This window comes from Haliotis rubra, unplaced genomic scaffold (assembly GCF_003918875.1).
Source record: "Haliotis rubra isolate DU_JTF1 unplaced genomic scaffold, ASM391887v1 Scf195, whole genome shotgun sequence".
NCBI lineage: Eukaryota > Metazoa > Mollusca > Gastropoda > Lepetellida > Haliotidae > Haliotis > Haliotis rubra.
Window position 1 is genome coordinate 1284206 of NW_025765947.1, and position 20329 is coordinate 1304534.

Consider the following 20329-nt stretch of genomic DNA (forward strand, 5'->3'; position numbering starts at 1 on the left):
TCGACGTCAATAAAATCAGGGGCAGGTAACTCTAACTAACATAAATTGTTTACAGCTGCCACCGTCCGATACATGGCATGTCTGCGAAATCAACGTAGAAGATTACAAAATATACCTCGTGGGACAGCTGCATAAAAGTCGAGTCAGTTATCTGGTATTGACGACTGAATTGACAAAACCAATTGTGATTGGAAATCAATGTTTTAGGCTTGTCAGAACATGGAGTACTACTCTGAGTAATGCGCTTGACTGCACGGGTGATTCATAACATGAAATGGAACTTGATGTCATTATTGTCATTGATTGTTAGGGTCGACACAAGGCAACGTGCGTGGATAGAATTTGTCATCTGTTAACGTTTGCTGCGGAAACATATGGCTTTATAAAAAGATAAACAAGAGGAAGTTCATTACGATAGATTCAGCACTTCTTGTGGTGGTAAATGAAGGATATTGTGCAGGCAAACGAGTGTGCGAAATTCTACAGTATTGCTATTAGTTCTCTGGATTTGGGAAGTAGTTTGCATGTATTGTTCATTTTCGTGGTTGTTCTTTTGTATTTTACTTTATTTCTTCCTTGAGGATTGGCACAATCTTTGAGTATTGAACTGATTCTTTTAAACTTAAAGGGCCACTGATGCAGAGCGATTAATGTTTCCAGCCAACAGTCTAATTACGAAACCTAGCTGCAAACTGGTCAGCCTCTGCTCCCTCGACCGTGACAGACACGGGGACTTGGCTACTGTCCACCTTGGCAGAATTTCTTCAACCTAATCAGTGGGACATTAGGAAGGGTGGATGCCCATCAGATGCCGTTATTTGAAAATATCCCCGGTAGTTCTTGTTTGATTGTAATAAAGTATCCCAGCAGTGTAGGCATTTTCAGATTTACAAATGTTTGGATGGTATATAGTGACTGATCCAATTTGATCCTATTTCTGTGTTTTTTACCTCGATATTTAATCATGTAAAAATATGATGTCTATTACGTATGCTATGATATCCAAAACACACATTTGATATATTTGAATCCATAAACTAAACATCCCCACTTTGCCATTGCTAAAAAAAATCTGAAATTGTACTTAGGTACATAGGTATATACAGTTTCTAAATAAGTACACAGCAAATGTTATATATATTTCTTATGTACCAATGAAGTTTGATCCATTCGTATCGTCAAAACAGTGTCGGCCCATAAGTATTTTTTCAGACAATCAAACTTGCATGCAATACAGCGATTACTACTCTCTTGCTGTAACCTTTGTTTGGTGGTAAATCTACACATGTTATTTGTCATCATTCACTTGATGGTCAGTTAATGAATTTATAACAGGTATAATTAGTGATAACACCACTCAGATTACCCAACAAAGGTTCCCATTTCTTGTGTCTGAAGTAAATACTCATCATTATAAATTTAGGTCTGATGTGGCAAATGTATTACATCTTATGTAATATGCTCATGGAAGTGCAGCAAGAGGAATTATCAGCTGAGTTTCAAAACAAACATTGATCAAAGGATTAACAGATAACATGCTGATTGATTAATTGCTCTTATCCTGCACAGCGGATTTGTCAAAAGGTAGTGTTTATGTGTAGATTCACTAATCTATACTGAATACACCCTTGTCGTAAAGTTTCTTTGTAAAAACAATGTCCTTCCTTCAAAGGATTAACCGCCAAAACCTTGATTGGTAGCTCATTATTGGCTAACTAATGGAGGACATCATGCAATTACTTGCCAGGTGTGCTATCTTGGGTGACCAATGGGATACACCAATGTGAAAAACCTGAAACGATAGATCACTTTTTCGCATATTAGACTGTTAAAAGACACATGACATGGAACAGGATTCTTTGTCAGCTGCAGATGAATGGCATCTCATTACTTTATGTGGATATTGATGGATACATTCCCCTAACAAGGTAATAGCCTGATATTGTTGCTGTAACTTTAGTCTGTTTTAATTTTAATATTTGCATTTTGTTTTAATCTATTTGTTATGGCATTCAACAGAAGCATTTTTTTTCCGTGAAAGGTAATGAGACAGACAACATACACTAGATCGCACTTAGGGCGTGTGTGTGAAATATTATATACGTCTAGATATTACAGTCATGTTATAAATTCACTAGGTATAAGCAGATTGTGTGCATTTTATAAGTTGTGCTGTAGATACTATGCATACAAATATGATAATAAACTAATTAGGATTATAAGACAAAATATAAAGATGTACATTGACTTCGCTATTTCAGTCCTAACATTTTTTACCACTGGCAGATGGTTAAACTTAAAATGTTTCATTTGTTATCAAAATAATGCCATTTAATACAACATTAAGATTGACTAGTAGTGAAACCAAACTTACTACTCTCCCCAAGACTCCCCATGTACTTAGTTACTCTTACTTTCAAACAATGCTATTATATCAGGCTTCTCACCAAATTCAAGGTCAAACTATTTCTTAAATCAAATTCTACATCCATTTACGTTAACATTTTTATAAAGTCAACATTACTATGAAATCAAAATTTTACATCAAAATCAGCATTTTTATCAAAGTGAATATTTTTATAAGAAACCAAATTATTCATCACAGTCTACATAATTTTACAACATCAAGATTATCGAGTAAAAAAGATTTCATCTTTGTTTATCAGTCTATATGTTTTCTATCAATTGAGCATGGTGGTGGCGCAGCAGAGGTAACGAACCATTCATGAATTCTGGGATATCATCCGGGTACTCACGGGAGAAAAACAATAACAAAAGCAACAACCAGTCCAGGGAAATTGCTCTGCATCAGTGGCCCTTTTACTGTGTCAATATGTAAACAATAGATCTATGGTTATATTTATTTGCCTCAATTTTTAAAATTAAAAGTAGTCTGTCTCTCTGTGTTTGCACATTTATGGAGTCAACAACCACTGAACCATACATATTCGTGGTATTTATGAACTGATTTCATGGTGTCTTTGTGTAAACATTAAAACCCCAATAAACACCAATTGTATTTTTATAAGCCCAAAGAAATACTGAAGGCAATTTTAAATTCCCCCAAATCCTGTCCAATCCCTGTGAAACAGTATTGGTTCATTTTTCAGTTCACTGGCATAAAGACTGCCCACTCACCACAAACTGACAGGTAAGAGATGGACGATCTGGAGGAGAACTTGAGAAGACTTCTGAGAGGAGAGTCAGTCCCAATGTCGCACATTGATGTCAGAGTACTTGATGCAGGTACGGTGCACAGGGGAAGGTCTCTTCAGTTTCGTGTCTCCCAAGAAACCTGTGATCATTTGAAACAAGTTCACCCTGATAAATTTTCATTGGTTGTCAGCTAATTTTTAGTCTGTTTGCAGTGAAAACGTACAGATGAATTTCACTTTAAACAAAAGAGTAAATCAATTGCCAATTGAACATTTAAATCTAATAATTTTATTTCAATTTTAGAATAAAAGTTGTTTAACAAACAATCATAGTTTCAAATCGCTATTATTGGTTTGTATTACAAGGGGGTAAGTGCAGTAGTTGGAATGGTGAAACAAATGCACGTGTGGTGCGTGATGAGCGTTAACTTAGACCAAACCTACATGTTCTCGGTGTTTCATTTAATGTGCATACCCCCTGGTAAAACAAACCGATTGAAACTATGATCTTTTGTTAACCAACATTTATCCTAAGTTGAAAAAAATTCTGAGATTTAAATGTTCAATTGCCAAGGTAAAATAATGAGGATTCGCAATCTTAATTTCACTTTATTCGATTTACTTTTTTGTTTAAAGTGAAATTCATCAGTATGTTTTCACTGCAAACAGACTGTACATGTGCTTGTTGCTTTCACCAAAGTGGTAAACGTCTTAGACGTTCAGCTGTCGCGCCGTGATAGAACTGGAATACTGGTCAAAGGGGCTTTAAACCACTCCCTCTCATTCGCTCACTCATCAGTGAGATTAGACTTGTATTCTGCTCAGGTTGCTTTGTGGTGAAGGTTAGAACAGAAGAACTGAAGTCTATCATACTCATAGGTTGAAACGGGCGTGCGAGACCAAATATGATTTCTCATTCAATTTTGCATGAAAGTTGGAAGTTTAACCCTTTCAACACCGCGGGCGCTTAAGCGGCCACAACGTGATGAGTCCCCAGACACCGGAGGCCGCTTAAGCGGCCAGGCAGTAATCACGTCAAAATGAGACATAATTTTAGGAACTTACCTGACTTATGATTCATATATTAAATCCATCACATTTCACAATGTCTGGAAACACTTATTAAATTTCAATTGATCATATATTATCGGCAGAATTAAAATTATAAACTATTTTTCGCAATGTAATTGAAAACAACGATTCTCGGACACATGCTTCGGGGGCGGGTCCACAATAACATTGTCAAAGAGAAAAGTAATGATGTTTCGAGGAAATGATTAAATAAATAGAATAAACTAATGAATAAAATCAACAACTGCATTCATAAAAGTTGTCAAACGTACATATAAAATTACTTTTTCCATCTTTTTGTGCGATCATGTAATGCAAGTCAAATCACTGACAAGTGACATCTCGGCTCTCGTCGCCTCAATCTTCACGCTCGGACACGATGTTTAATGCGAAAATATATGCATGAAGCATTTTGTCACAGGTCATAACGATACCCGGCATCAAGCGATTAAGCCTCCCATGTTATTCATCTGAAGCTTGAAAACGGAGGTAAGAGTCTCTGGGAACTTCGGTGTCATGGCAGTTAATAATGTTTACATTAGTGGTGTAACGATTCATCGATAGGATCGATGTTTGCATCGTCAGCTACGCGATATGAGTGCATCGATAGAAAACACATTTAGGTAATATATAAGGATGTTTATATCGTGAGGGTCCATGTTACATCAATGTATCGCCACAAGAGACGATATATATCCCAATACTACTTAAATACTACTTAAAGTTGTAATGAGTATTGCATTAGGAATAGGAAGGGAGTCTCTTTGAAATTCTTCTGAATTTTAAAAACAAATTGAACCTTGTAGGAATTTGTTTGTGTCTGCTATCTTTGTTACATGAACAAAGGAGTTTGTGTATAAGTGAATGAGTGTGAACATTTTTCAAACTCTGTGAACTGTAGAATACTTGTCTTCAAGTAATTGAAATATCTTTTAGTTGTTTGACAAATAACACCATTTATTAACAACTATGAATGATGTCTTTGTGAAGAAAGAACAAAGAGAAGATAAAATTTAGAATGCATACTTAAGAGTTTTTATCAGTGATTCAGAATTCTGATATAAATTACATTGGATTATTTGTGAAAGCATTGGTGCAGAAACACAACTTCCCTAAGGGAAACTTCAGTTTCAAATTTATATATATATATTAGATCAAGGTATACTGAATATGTTTGACTGTACTTTCTTACGCATCAAATGCTGAAACTTTGTAAGATGAACAGCATTTTAATTGTGTGTGAATGTAACACAAGTTCTGCTGTATAACAAATAAGTTTCAGTCTTTTTCTCTATTATATCTGTTCTGTTTTTAGAAATTGTAAAGTATTGGGATACGTGTTGTATTGCCACCATTGTATCATGATGATAATTGTCTCGCAGGTTCATTGCACAACGTTGTTATTCAGGGTGCGATTTCGCTATTTACAACCCGCACTGGTGCATGTTAAAATGGCTGGTGCAGGTTACCTTCAGTAACAGGTTGCACCTGGTGCAGGTAACAATAAATCCTCCAACATCTTATAGCTGTCATTGTGTGTTTTAATTGGGAAAAACGTGACCGTAAGTAACATGTTTCTTTCCATGTGACTTGTTAAAAGCAGAAACATTTGTGTACTCATAAATACTGACTGACTGACTGACTGAAGTTGGTTTTACTCCCCTTTTAGCAATATTCCAGCAACATCACGGCTGGGGACACGTGAAATGGGCTTCACACATTGTACCCATGTGGGGATTCGAACCCGGATCTTTGGCGTGACGAGCCAACGCTTTAACCACTAGGCTACCCCACCGCCCCTTACTCATAAATAAGTTATGTAGAAGTAATCATATAATTGAGATTTACAAATAAAGGAAATGCAAAATTGAAACAGAATCATTCATCATTTATCATCTTGAGGTCAGATTCTGTTGAATGTATCTGAGACCGAGTACTTGTTATGAAAATTGCTAAACAAGTGTTTATGTTACCTTTTAGAACCAGTAACATTATTTTATGGTGCTGCCAAAATTTTGATGGTGCTGCCAACCTATAAGCCAGGTTGCACCCAGTACAGGTACTGAATACAAGCGAAATCACACCCTGTTATTACTGTTTGGCTGACTGAACTTTCTGTTTCCTGCATTCTGTACAAGCCTTTCAGCCAGTAAAATCCTGTACACCTTACTAATGGCCCACTGAGAGAATGTATACATTTATTGTGTTTTTCAGAATCGTTTGTGCCGCTGACGAAGCTGTCAGTTGGCTACATTGTGTGTGGGGTTCTCATCAATGACAAGGATGAGGTGCTGATGATGCAGGAAGCAAAGCGGTCATGTTACGGAGACTGGTACCTTCCAGCTGGGAGACTGGAGCCAGGAGAGAACCTAGTTGTAAGACTACTTACATCTGTCATCAGATTGCTTGGTTTGTTGTTCAACACCACACTCAGCAATATTCCAGCTATATAGTGGCGGTTTGTAAATAATGGAGTCTGGACCAGACAATCCAGTGATTAACAGCATGAGCATTGATCTACACAATTGGGATGTGATGACATGTGTCAACCAAGTCATCGAGTCGAACACCCGATCCTGTTAGTCGCCTTTTACGACAAGCATGGTTTACTGAAGATCAATTCCAACCCTGATCTTCATTGCCTAGATCTAGGCCATTGGTTCAGTCACCGGATCGTTTCATCCAGACTCAATTACTTTCAGACCATGATATAGCTGGAGTATTACAGAGTGGGAAGTTAAGCAACCAACCATCAAACAAAAATATAAACTTTTGTTCTCAAACAGAATATATGAAAACAAAATATCTGGAATTTGTGACAGTTCATACACCATGTTTACTGATGAGGTACATTTACCGAGAGAAACTATCTTTCAGTATCCATAAACAGTGTCAGAAAGTGAACATTTGAGGAAGAAAATCAGAAATAAACTAGGCAATGAGAAACACAAAAATCAGTTACTCTAATGCTAATATAGCATTATGTTGCCTTGTGCTGGCAGATGGTTTTATAAATTTAAGATTGAACCAGCTGGTATAAGAACAATAGAATAACTCATTCCACATTACCCATGCATCTCTGTTTGGATTCAAGAAATTTAGTTTTCATGTTATATGTTGTCTTTAGTCTGTCATATTGACCCTGAAACAAATATATCCTATACAGACCATTCAAGTCAACAATACGGCCATAATTTTGGTAATACATGGAAGAATTTCTCTGGGCTCGTATTTATGATATTTTGTCAAAATAATTTAGAAACAATACGTTTTACATAGACTATCATATATTCTCTGAAATAAATAAGTTTTACATAGACTATCATATATTATCTGAAATGAATAAGTTTTACATAGATTAACATATAGTCTCTGAAAAGTTTTACAGCAAAAATACACATTTCAGAGAATATATGATAGTCTATGTAAAACATATTTATTTCAGAGAATATATGATAGTCTATGTAAAACTTATTCATTTCAGAGAATATATGATAGTCTATGTAAAACTTATTCATTTCAGAGAATATATGATAGTCTATGTAAAACTTATTCATTTCAGAGAATATATGATAGTCTATGTAACACTTATTCATTTCAGAGACTATATGTTACTCTATGTAAAACATATTCATTTCAGAGACTATATGTTAGTCTATGTAACACTTATTCATTTCAGAGACTATATGTTAGTCTATGTAAAACACATTCATTTGAGAGACTATATGTTAGTCTATGTTGTTTGTGTGTACCCCATGTTGTGGCCTGCTGGTACTATGCATCATCTCTGTATTACACAGGATGGCATGAAGCGTGAGGTCAAAGAGGAGACTGGCCTCGAGTGTGAGCCGACAACACTGGTCAGTGTGGAGTGTGGCTCCGGTGTCTGGCATAGGTTCACCTTCACGGGCAGAGTCACAGGTCAATACACAGTGTGCAGGGCAATGTCAGGGCTGTTTTAGCTCACCTGGTCAAAATACCATGTGAACTTGAGTTGTGGATAGTCTTCTATCACTGTCGTTTTAAATGTTTCACATTTTTTAATATCTTCTGCAAGAACTTGAAAGATTGAATTGAACTTCTTCTCAGTCTTAAGGAGCTCGAGTTTCTTAATTGAATCTTTACTTCTGAATTAAAATATTTTTTTTGTACCTGGTAATATTTAAAAATAATGCCTAGAATGCAGAAGTTTGGGAAATGGGTAATATTTGAAGACAATGCCTGGATTGTCGAATTCTGTTTGAAGGACACTATTGTGCAATATCTGTGATAGTGGTAGATGTATGATGCGAAAACAACATGTCTTAACCTTGTCTGTAGAACTGGAAAAAATAATGAAAACTTACAGACTCATTAAAAGAGGCCAGAATCACGAAAGATCTCAATGAAATGAAAGGTTTCTGAATGATCAGATGATAATTTCTTGAAAATATTACCAGGAACCGGAGTTGTAGGTTGAAGTAGTCACTAGTGTGGTCGTAAGAATCAACTGGCGGGATCGGGTGGTCAGGCTCTAACTTGGCTGACACATGTCATCGGTTCCCAATTGCGTAATCACTGGATTGTCTGGTCCAGACTGGATTATTTATAGACTGCCACCATATAGCTGGAATATTGCTCAGTCGACATAAAACTAAACTCACTCACCAGTGTGGTCATCTTGTGCTTTGTCTGTCTCACAGTCCCTGAACCGTATAATTTTCCCACCCACTCAGCCCTTTCTGCAATGCTGAAGTCCTAAATATGAAGAAAGTCGTGATTTCCTCTGAATTCCCTCATCTCACTGGGGCTCCTTTTCAATTTATAAGGAATTATTTGTTTATTTCAAATTTATGCATAGTCAGAGACTGAGCATTATCCTATCTTTTAATTTGTATACTTTCTACATCATACACAATATGCACTCATCTCTTTGGGTCTGGTACTTGACTATTACCCCTGTATATTCAAACAATTATAATTATATCAGTGGTGGAATGCGTAAGAAAAGCATGTTCTATGGATGTCAACTTCATTATTGTGAATAACACAACGTTTCCTGATGAAGGAGCAAGCATATACTCAGAAACGTGTTACTCACAATAAAGAAGTTGACATCCATAGAACTTGCTTTTCTTAATGATCATTTTGTTCATTGGAAAGACAATACGGGCCATTTGAACTCATGACTTAAGTTCACACTGAACTTAGAACAGGCAGCCTGACCATACATATAAGGTTATGTATATTTCAAATATGTTACTACTGTGATCTGGAGATCATGGGTTCAAATCCCAGTCAACATCATGACGATCATACTCCTGTGTGCCTGGGTTAGTTGCTATACAGAGTTGCATCCCTTGGGCACAACAGAGATCATGGGTTCGAATCCTTCTGTGATCCTACATCCATGTGGCTGAGGGACAGTAGGGTAGCGTAGTGGTTAAAGCGTTCACTTGTCATGCCGAAGACCTGCTTTCGATTCCCCACATGGGTACAATATGTGAAGCCCATTTCTGCCGTGATATGGCTGGAATATTGGTAAACTAAACTCACTCTCTCCATCTGTCAGGTTTTTGCTGTACAGAGTTACATCCCTTGAGCCCACCAGGCACCTATGATCAAGGTTTCAAATCCAGCTACGATCCTACACCTGTGTGTCTGGGTTCGTTGCTGTACAGAGTTGTATCCCTTGAGCACATCAGAGATCATGATCTTGGGTTCAAATCGCACCATGATCTTCTACATGTGTGTCTGGGTGTGTCGCTATACATCCCTTGCACACACCAGACACCTATGATCATGGTTTCAAATCCTGATTACCCTAATTAGATTTCTAGGTAAATACTTCATATTTTCATCCCGCATTAAGCTAACTAAAATACAGTTCGAACCTTGTACCAAGGAAACAAATTGGCTTCCTTCCGTGCTGAGAGTAATGAAATTGAATTACTGTAGATTCATTAATTATCCCCCACAAAGCGGTTTTGCGGGGGGTATTAAAATGGACTCCGTCCGCGTGTGCGCGTGCTTGCGTCCAGAGCACAACTCTAAAACCGTTCACTATTTCTTCACCAAACTTGGCACATAGATTGGTCTGGTGGTGTACTGGTGCCTTTTGGTAGTTTTGGAATTCTGAATAAAATATTTTTGGCGTTTCCATGGCAACAAGTTTGACTTAGCCTGAAATTGGTGGTGGTGCTCGTTTCCGGAGCTGAACTCTAAAACCGTTCACTATTTTTTCACCAAACTTGACACATGGATTGGTCTGGTGGTTTACTGGTTCCTTTTTGGTAGTTTTGGAATTCTGAATAAAATATCTTTGGCATTTCCATTGCAACAAGTTTGACTAAAACAGAAATTAGTGGTTGTGCACTTTTCCGGAGCAGAACTCTAAAACCCTTCAATGTTTCTTCACCAAACTTGGCACATACCGGTACATAGATCTGGTGGTGTACTGGTGCCTTTTGGTAGTTTTGGATTTCTGAATAAATATTTTTGGCATTTCCATGGCAACAAGTTTGACATAGACTGAAACTGGTGATCGTGCTCCTTTCTGGAGCAGAACTTTAAAAACCTTTCAATACTCTCCTTCCACTTTTCTATGTACACACCTAAATATTTGACATAATCATAACTCGTAGACATAATCATGAAGAGATTATTTTGCCATTGCGGGGGATATTGATGACTTTGTCTTCTTGTTATTCTCTTTTTGCATATTTTGAGAAATGCTGGTCTGTTGATTAGCTGCTTTTCTGTTAATGAGATGCTATTTTGCTGATCAGCATTTCAGGTAATTACCTTCTGTTCTATTCATGACTCCTGTTCTGTTAATAAGCTGTTATAATGTTGTTCTTTTGACATGCTGGTGTTCGGCTGCCTTTCTGTTGAGAAATGCTGTTCTGTCAATTAGCTGCCCTTTCTGTTGAGAAATGCTGTTCTGTCAATTAGCTGCCCTTTCTGTTGAGAAATGCTGTTCTGTCAATTAGCTGCCCTTTCTGTTGAGAAATGCTGTTCTGTCAATTAGCTGCCTTTCTGTTGGGAAATGCTGTTCTGTCAGTTAGCTGCCTTTCTGTTGAGAAATGCTGTTCTGTCAATTAGCTGCCTTTCTGTTGAGAAATGCTGTTCTGTCAATTAGCTGCCTTTCTGTTGAGAAATGCTGTTCTGTCAATTAGCTGCCTTTCTGTTGATGAGCCTCTGTTCTGTTGATGAGATGCTTTTCTGTTGATCTGCTGAGCTACTGTTCTGTTAACCAGGCGATGAGGTGTTAATCTGTTAATGACCTGCTTCTCTGCTGTTAATGTTCTGCTGTTCTGCTCATCCAGGTGGCAAGCTGAAGTCAACCAAGGAGAAGGATTCTGAATCCTTACAAGGTTGCTGGATGAGCATGGACACCATCAAGAGCTCGGAGACGCCGTTGAGGTAAGACAAGGTGGTGGAACACAGACGAATATATCACACTTCTTTGAGAGGCATTTTAGAAGTTGTGAAGATGAAGGAAAACTAAGTCCTATGGATAGTCAACTTCTTTATTGCAATGAGTGCGACATTTCGGTGTAGGTACTAACACCGTTATCAAGCAAGTGATCATCATAGAACTTAGGTTTTCATCACTCAAGTAATTAGAATGCAAGCTGATGAAAACTTGCATGGGTGAATAGTGTTTGTTTTATGGTTTTTTTTCAGAAGCATATAAGAGATTGAACACTTCATATACGCCTTGAATGCATATAACTGATTATTTAGTTAATTAACATTTATGATCCAATGACAACTGTGTGTTGAGAAAGGAAAAGTCACTGTTTAGGGACCATTCATAATTTATTGCTAAGGGTGGTGGTGATGATTTTTATGGAGAAGCAATGTGAATGACCCCCCCTTTATGTACAAAATAAGTGACCCCCTTTGCATGTCATGTACAAAAGTCAATGGACCCCCCCTCCCCTTCCCATAATTTCTAAGCATAATTTTAAACATATTTTATGTACAAAATTGCTGACCCCCGTAGTACGTGTGTACAAAACTGCTGACCCCCTCTAGCTCCCCAGAACAAAATAGGTGACCCCCTTAAAATGATCATCACCCCCTAGCCATAAATTATGAACGGTCCCTTAGTGAATGAATCTAATGAATATTCATGGAATTTCAGGTCCTTTGACATTCTAAAGCTGATCAAATGTACCCAGAACTACTGTGCAGCAAGTGAAGGAGCTCGTCATCCAGCCACCCTTCCTGCTATACATGACCACGCCATCATGATCCTCAGACTTGTTATTGTCTTCAAACTGAATGGCCGGTACTGTCAGCTAATTTAATTTTTAGAAATATGTAACCTCTACAGATGCCTGACAGTGGTCTAAGGAGCATCACTCAACTGGGATGTGACCACCTGTATTAGGACCTGCACACTAGGGGTGTGGGCACCTGTATTGAGGATCTGTTCACTAGGGTGTGGGCACCTGTATTAGGACCTGTACACTAGGGGTGTGGGCACCTGTATTAGGATCTGTACACTAGGGTGTGGGCACCTGTATTAGGATCTGTACACTAGGGGTGTGGGCACCTGTATTAGGATCTGTACACTAGGGGTGTGGGCACCTGTATTAGGATCTGTACACTAGGGGTGTGGGCACCTGTATTAGGATCTGTACACTAGGGGTGTGGGCACCTGTATTAGGACCTGTACACTAGGGGTGTGGGCACCTGTATTAGGATCTGTACACTAGGGGTGTGGGCACCTGTATTAGGACCTGTACACTAGGGGTGTGGGCACCTGTATTAGGACCTGTACACTAGGGGTGTGGGCACCTGTATTGGGACCTGCATTAGGACTAGGGGTGTGGGCACCTGTATTAGGACCTGTACACACTAGGGTGTGGGTGTGGGCACCTGTATTAGGATCTGTACACTAGGGGTGTGGGCACCTGTATTAGGACCTGTACACTAGGGGTGTGGGCACCTGTATTAGGATCTGTACACTAGGGGTGTGGGCACCTGTATTAGGACCTGTACACTAGGGGTGTGGGCACCTGTATTAGGACCTGTACACTAGGGGTGTGGGCACCTGTATTAGGACCTGTACACTAGGGGTGTGGGCACCTGTATTAGGACCTGTACACTAGGGGTGTGGGCACCTGTATTAGGATCTGTACACTAGGGGTGTGGGCACCTGTATTAGGATCTGTACACTAGGGTGTGGGCACCTTTATTAGGACATGTACACTAGGGTGTGGGCACCTGTAGTAGGATCTGTAGACTAGGGTGTGGGCACCCTATATTAGGACCTCTGTACACTAGGGGTGTGGGCACCTGTATTAGGATCTGTACACTAGGGGTGTGGGCACCTGTATTAGGACCTGTACACTAGGGGTGTGGGCACCTGTATTAGGACCTGTACACTAGGGTGTGGGCACCTGTATTAGGATCTGTACACTAGGGTGTGGGCACCTGTATTAGGATCTGTACACTAGGGGTGTGGGCACCTGTATTAGGACCTGTACACTAGGGGTGTGGGCACCTGTATTAGGACCTGTACACTAGGGGTGTGGGCACCTGTATTAGGACCTGTTGATTATGGGTACGAGCGCCTGCATTAGAACCTGCATGGAATCAGTGATGGTTTCTTATATATATGCCTAGTAAGGGTTGTTGGTTTTGTTTTCAGAAAGGAACAACTTTTGATCAACACAAAGAATGGTGCTCACTTCCCAAGTGGGATGATTGCCCCCCGTGACAGAGCAGTGTCTGCATGTTGTAAGAGGGTTGTGAAGGTAAGCAGTCAGATGAATGGTGTCTGCATGTTGTAAGGGGGTTGTGAAGGTAAGCAGTCAGGTGAATGGTGTCTGCATGTTGTAAGAGAGTTGTGAAGGTAAGCAGTCAGATGAATGGTGTCTGCATGTTGTAAGGGGTTGTGAAGGTAAGCTGTCAGATGAATGGTGTCTGCATGTTGTAAGAGGGTTGTGAAGGTAAGCAGTCAGATGAATGGTGTCTGCATGTTGTAAGGGGGTTGTGAAGGTAAGCCGTCAGATGAATGGTGTCTGCATGTTGTAAGAGGGTTGTGAAGGTAAGCTGTCAGATGAATGGTGTCTGCATGTTGTAAGAGGGTTGTGAAAGTAAGCAGTCAGATGAATGGTGTCTGCATGTTGTAAGAGGGTTGTGAAGGTAAGCTGTCAGATGAATGGTGTCTGCATGTTGTAAGGGTTGTGAAGGTAAGCTGTCAGATGAATGGTGTCTGCATGTTGTAAGAGGTTGTGAAGGTAAGCAGTCAGATGAATGGTGTCTGCATGTTGTAAGGGGTTGTGAAGGTAAGCTGTCAGATGAATGGTGTCTGCATGTTGTAAGAGGGTTGTGAAGGTAAGCAGTCAGATGAATGGTGTCTGCATGTTGTAAGAGGGTTGTGAAGGTAAGCAGTCAGATGAATGGTGTCTGCATGTTGTAAGAGGGTTGTGAAGGTAAGCAGTCAGATGAATGGTGTCTGCATGTTGTAAGAGGTTGTGAAGTGAAGGTAAGCAGTCAGATGAATGGTGTCTGCATGTGAAGGTGTCAGATGAATGGTGTCTGCATGTTGTAAGGGGTTGTGAAGGTAAGCAGTCAGATGAATGGTGTCTGCATGTTGTAAGAGGGTTGTGAAGGTAAGACTGTCAGATGAATGGTGTCTGCATGTTGTAAGAGAGTTGTGAAGGTAAGCTGTCAGATGAATGGTGTCTGCATGTTGTAAGAGGTTGTGAAGGTAAGCTGTCAGATGAATGGTGTCTGCATGTTGTAAGGGGTTGTGAAGGTAAGCAGTCAGATGAATGGTGTCTGCATGTTGTAAGGGGGTTGTGAAGGTAAGCAGTCAGGTGAAAGGTGTCTGCATGTTGTAAGAGAGTTGTGAAGGTAAGCTGTCAGATGAATGGTGTCTGCATGTTGTAAGGGGTTGTGAAGGTAAGCTGTCAGATGAATGGTGTCTGCATGTTGTAAGAGGGTTGTGAAGGTAAGCAGTCAGGTGAATGGTGTCTGCATGTTGTAAGGGGGTTGTGAAGGTAAGCAGTCAGATGAATGGTGTCTGCATGTTGTAAGAGGGTTGTGAAGGTAAGCAGTCAGATGAATGGTGTCTGCATGTTGTAAGGGGGTTGTGAAGGTAAGCAGTCAGATGAATGGTGTCTGCATGTTGTAAGAGGTTGTGAAGGTAAGCAGTCAGATGAATGGTGTCTGCATGTTGTAAGAGGGTTGTGAAGGTAAGCTGTCTGATGAATGGTGTCTGCATGTTGTAAGGGGTTGTGAAGGTAAGCTGTCAGATGAATGGTAAAGTGCATGTTGTAAGAGGGTTGTGAAGGTGCATGTTGTAAGAGGGTTGTGAAGGTAAGCAGTCAGATGAATGGTGTCTGCATGTTGTAAGGGTTGTGAAGGTAAGCAGTCAGATGAATGGTGTCTGCATGTTGTAAGGGGGTTGTGAAGGTAAGCTGTCAGATGAATGGTGTCTGCATGTTGTAAGGGGGTTGTGAAGGTAAGCAGTCAGATGAATGGTGTCTGCATGTTGTAGAGGGTTGTGAAGGTAAGCTGTCAGATGAATGGTGTCTGCATGTTGTAAGGGGGTTGTGAAGGTAAGCTGTCAGATGAATGGTGTCTGCATGTTGTAAGAGGGTTGTAAAGGTAAGCAGTCAGATGAATTGTTTCACATTGTCTTGCACCATGGCTCAGTTAACCTTGTTGGGGAAACTTTGATTCATCAGTGTTGTCCAATGTAGAAGGATTAATTGGTTGACTGTTGTTTCACACCCCACTCAGCAATATTCCAGCTATATGGCAGTGGTCTGTAAATAATCAAGTCTGAACCAGACAATCCACTGACCAACATCATGAGCATCAATCAGCGTAATCGGGATACACGATGACATGTCTCAACCAAGTTATTGAGTCTGACCACCCAATCCTGTTTGTCGCATCTTATGACAAGCATCGGTTACTGAGGACCAGTTCTAACCCGGATCCTCACAGGTCCAATGTAGAAGGAGGATATAGGCCGTATTCCACAAAGTGTCTGATTCAACATAACTGTAACTCCCACACTCTAACTTAGCTTTATTGCAACTTTGTAAAACGGGCCCTGGAAATTATGCTTTGCTTTCTAAATTTCTGAGCAATTAGGATGAACTGTGTTCATGTTTGAGTTTATGATAAAGTATCAGATCAGTCTCCAGGGAGATGATCAGCGCTGCCTTATGCTCCTGATTGGCTTTCAGGAAGGGAGTAGCCTAGTGGTTCAAGTGTATGCCGATCATGCTGAAAGCCTGAGTTTGATACGCCAAATGGGTGAAATGTGCAAAACGCATTTCTGTTATCATATAAGGCGATGGGGTAGCCTAGTGGTTAAAGCGTTCACTCATCAGCCAAAGGGTTTGATTCCTCACATGGGTAAAATGTGTGAAGATCATTTCTGGTGTCCCCTGTCATGATATTGCTGGAAAACTAACCTCAATCAATCTGTTGTCGTGTGTTGTGATATTGCTGGAATGATGCTTAAAGAAGCATAGAACTATACTTCCTCACTCACAGACTTGCCTTATAAGCAAGAATGCTCATGACTTCAAATACATGTTATGATAAATTTCCTATTTCAGAGTGCCTTAGGCAAGGCAGTGGAAGTCCCAAAGGCGTGTGGTTTGTTGTCTGTGGAGCATTGTGGGATGCCTAAAGGTGAAGATGACGGTGTGTGTTACACAATTGTGTATACATATGACGGTATGGGGAGTGACCAGATGCCCCAGATAAAGAACCCCAGTTACGAGTGGAGGAGTCTTCTTGATGACAGTCTACACACACAGCTCCTCACTCGGATACAGCAGGACCAGCTTGTTCCTTTCATTGACTTGCACTGAGTAATCTGCTTGTTGTTTTTAAAGTGCTGTCTGTGGGGAGTGGACATGTGATGTTTGGATTGTGTGTGAATCAGAGGTTGAAATGAGAGGGTGGGATCTGATGATGTGTACAAGGCAGGAACTGATAGAGAAAGTAATCCAAGACTTATAGTTGGTTGATCTTCTGTTCAATACCAACCTCGATTATCCAGATTATTTATCTCCATTCTGTTTGGAGTAATACCCATTTGCGACCATATCTATGTTTTGGAAGTGGCATCAAGGTCAAGGTCTCTTTTTCTTCCATTATTGACACTCATGAAATTGGAGTCAACCACCAATCAGAAAAGTCCTCCTGAATTAAGGTTGACATAGCTGCCTCATTACAGCAAGAACCCAATAATGAAAACAAGGTCTCTCACCAGAAGACTGGGGGAGGATTCTTAAATTTGGTGTAAGATGTCTGTGATGGTTCAAGTTGTATTGAAGATGACCGGAAACATAATGAGTCGATGTTTAGTTTATATCACCCCTTCTTTTAATCTGAAAGAACCATGTAATTTGTTCAGATGTAATATTTTGTCATGTCGACTCAAAAAATGAATCTATCATGGTAACTTGGTCCAAAGTATTTCTCATAATACAATGGAAATACAATGAAGGACACTTGGTCCTAAGTATGGTACAATGTATTTGTATTCATAACAGCATGGAGATAGCTGGATTATCAATAATCCTAATACTGTGGATCATCCAGGATGGGCCTACTGTGCCACATGAAATGATTTCAAAAGAAAGAAGTGCAAGCTGCAGAGATGGTCTTCATCATCACTCCCTCATCGTGTTTATTGTTACACAGTATTTGAAAGAATTGGTGCTGTTTGCCCGCTTACTGCCTCCATTATCTGTGTTGTTTAATGATTAGTGAAACTTTTGATGTCACAACTGTCCATCAAATGAAAGTTAGGATGTCAATAATTACCACAGATAAAACTCTACAATGTAGGTAGTATTATGATTATTAATGATACTTTCCAGATTTCAAGGATGTCATTTATTAACCTACAGTGAAAAACAACAGGGAGAGTCCTTGATAATGCAGTTTTCTTTCTTTGACAATTATCATGAATATAAGCTCAGTAAAGTTTGAACATATTTGTGATAAATGTTTGCCATTCTTAATAGAATCAAGAAAAGTAACATAACTTATGGTGGATGAAATAGTTGATTAAATAAACTCTGTAAATGATCTCATATATGAATTTCGAATCTTACAGATTATGCTAACGTTCGAAATACCCGCCTGCCTGACCGCATGGGATGGGTTATCTTCAACACGGACTGTCAGAATCTCAAATCCACCTGACCGACAGTCGGGTTAAAATTTAGACATGTATATAAAGATATTCATCATGTTTCAGCGTAATAAATAATTATGATTTCACTCGTAAAAATTGAATAAATAAGTAAATTAGTATTTTTTGTGGGCAGGTAAGTTTAAGTTTTGGCAGAGACCATATAATAGTCTATTATATGGTCTCTGGTTTTGGTGAGGACTGGCAGGTCTGGCTGAAATGTTTGGGAGTTTCATACCCTGATTATGCACAGCCATTTGACAAGTAATGCTTGTTTTGCGCAAATTGTAATTGGCTCCCAAACTCATCCTTCAGTATATGGTCTTTGATAAGTGTAAGGAAATGAAAAATACTGAGAGTATTATCTCTGTTAATGAAATATTTTTCCATTTGTTTTGATCCAAAGTGCATGTTGATTGAAGAAACAAATGGCGATTAATTTAACATGTTTAGAAAAAATCCATTAATATGTCCCCCTAAATTGAGGGTACCACATCTCCCTAGGATTCTGCTTATCAGAGACATCAGGATGGTGTTTGATTCTGTGATTGTGTGAATAAGGATGAAGTCCAATAGATGAACTTATGAAACTATAACAAGATTGTAATGTGAATTGTGTTTTCAACTGCTGCTGGAGGAGAAACACGCTTGTTTCTCACATGCTTCAAGGTTTTGAAAGTATATCTGTACTGATCTTGTTTATGGAAATTATCAGTCCTTCATCAGTTGCTGATTGATTCACATCACCTTGTTTGTCTGATTACTGTAATCACCATAATCTTCCTAGGCACTAATAGCAGTGACTATAGGGAAACTGATGAAAAGCACACACAAGATAATTAAAATTCAAATGTTTCTATAATATAGTTACTATGCAATTAAGTAGTCTTATACTGATGTCTTTTCTGTAAAAAATAAAAGAGAGTACACAACAAAATACAGACTGTCATGTCAATTTCAGAGCCTACATATGAACATTACTGGTAATCACAAATGGATGCAGAAGATAGTTAAGGGGTGCTCTTTGGTATGGGACGCTTTTGATAATTAGGGAATACGATATTGTGCTTGAGTTAGGGAGAAATGTGGCTGTTGATAGTAAGTGATGTGAATTTTCATAAGTGGAAATATGAATTTGTTTTGTTGTCAATATTTAATCCATTTTGGGACTTCAGTGATTAGGAGTTCTCGAACACTCAAATTCAAAATGTCCTTCATACATGTCACATGTTGGAAGGTCTGACTTGTTGTTGCACAATCATCAGGTAAAGCATAGTATGGCAGAACAAGGGCCAAAACGTTCAAAATGTTGTATAAGCATTTGATTTCATGAGGTTTGCAAATATGAAGAAATGATTTTCATGGTCAAATGATGTATTCTCTTAAAAATGTTTAATGAGGTGCGAAGCTTGGATGTTTTGAATGCATACAAATACTTTTCTTCGTAGATATCAATCTTAAGGTCCTCAAACTGTGTTTGATATTTAACATAAATGTTGTATTCATTGTATTTTGACAATATGTTATATGTTCAACTATGTTTTGTGGAGTTTACTGTGCATGTTGTTCAGTTGTCAATGAAACAGAGGATGTCACCGTCCAGCATGTACCGCATATAGAGGTATGATGGATGTTTGATATAGAGGTATGAGGTATGAGGGATGAGGGATGTTTCACTAGTACTGGAGTTGTCCAACAGTCAGTGCTAAGGAAGATACATGACCATATTAACATTGACAGTAAATTAAGTGTTTTTGGATGTGAAGATGGATGGTGGGGTAGCCTAGTGGTTAAAGCGTTAGCTTGTCACGCCGAAGACCCGGGTTTGATTTCCCACATAGGTACAATGAGTGAAGCCCATTTCTGATGTCCCCCCACCGTGATATTGCTGGAATATTGCTAACAGCAGCATAAACCTCACTGACTCAGA

General features: G+C 39.2%; 1 protein-coding gene across 3 annotated transcripts; it reads left to right on the forward strand.

Annotated features, from left to right (window-relative positions):
* The first annotated feature begins 21 nt into the window (after window positions 1-21).
* Window positions 22-19909, forward strand: LOC124274859 (8-oxo-dGDP phosphatase NUDT18-like). Of its 3 annotated transcripts, none has more exons than XM_046710224.1 (8): window positions 22-142; window positions 3111-3246; window positions 6441-6601; window positions 8027-8147; window positions 11534-11630; window positions 12358-12504; window positions 13873-13978; window positions 16808-19909. In XM_046710224.1, exons 2-8 carry the CDS (start codon window positions 3159-3161, stop codon window positions 17063-17065), a joined length of 978 nt encoding a protein of 325 aa, XP_046566180.1. In that variant the 5' UTR covers window positions 22-142; window positions 3111-3158; the 3' UTR covers window positions 17066-19909. The 3 variants fall into 3 exon arrangements, with proteins under 3 accessions (XP_046566180.1, XP_046566181.1, XP_046566183.1); XM_046710225.1 differs by having other exon boundaries at window positions 22-136; window positions 3109-3246; XM_046710227.1 differs by lacking the exon at window positions 22-142 and adding an exon at window positions 207-438.
* Window positions 19910-20329: the final 420 nt, after the last annotated feature.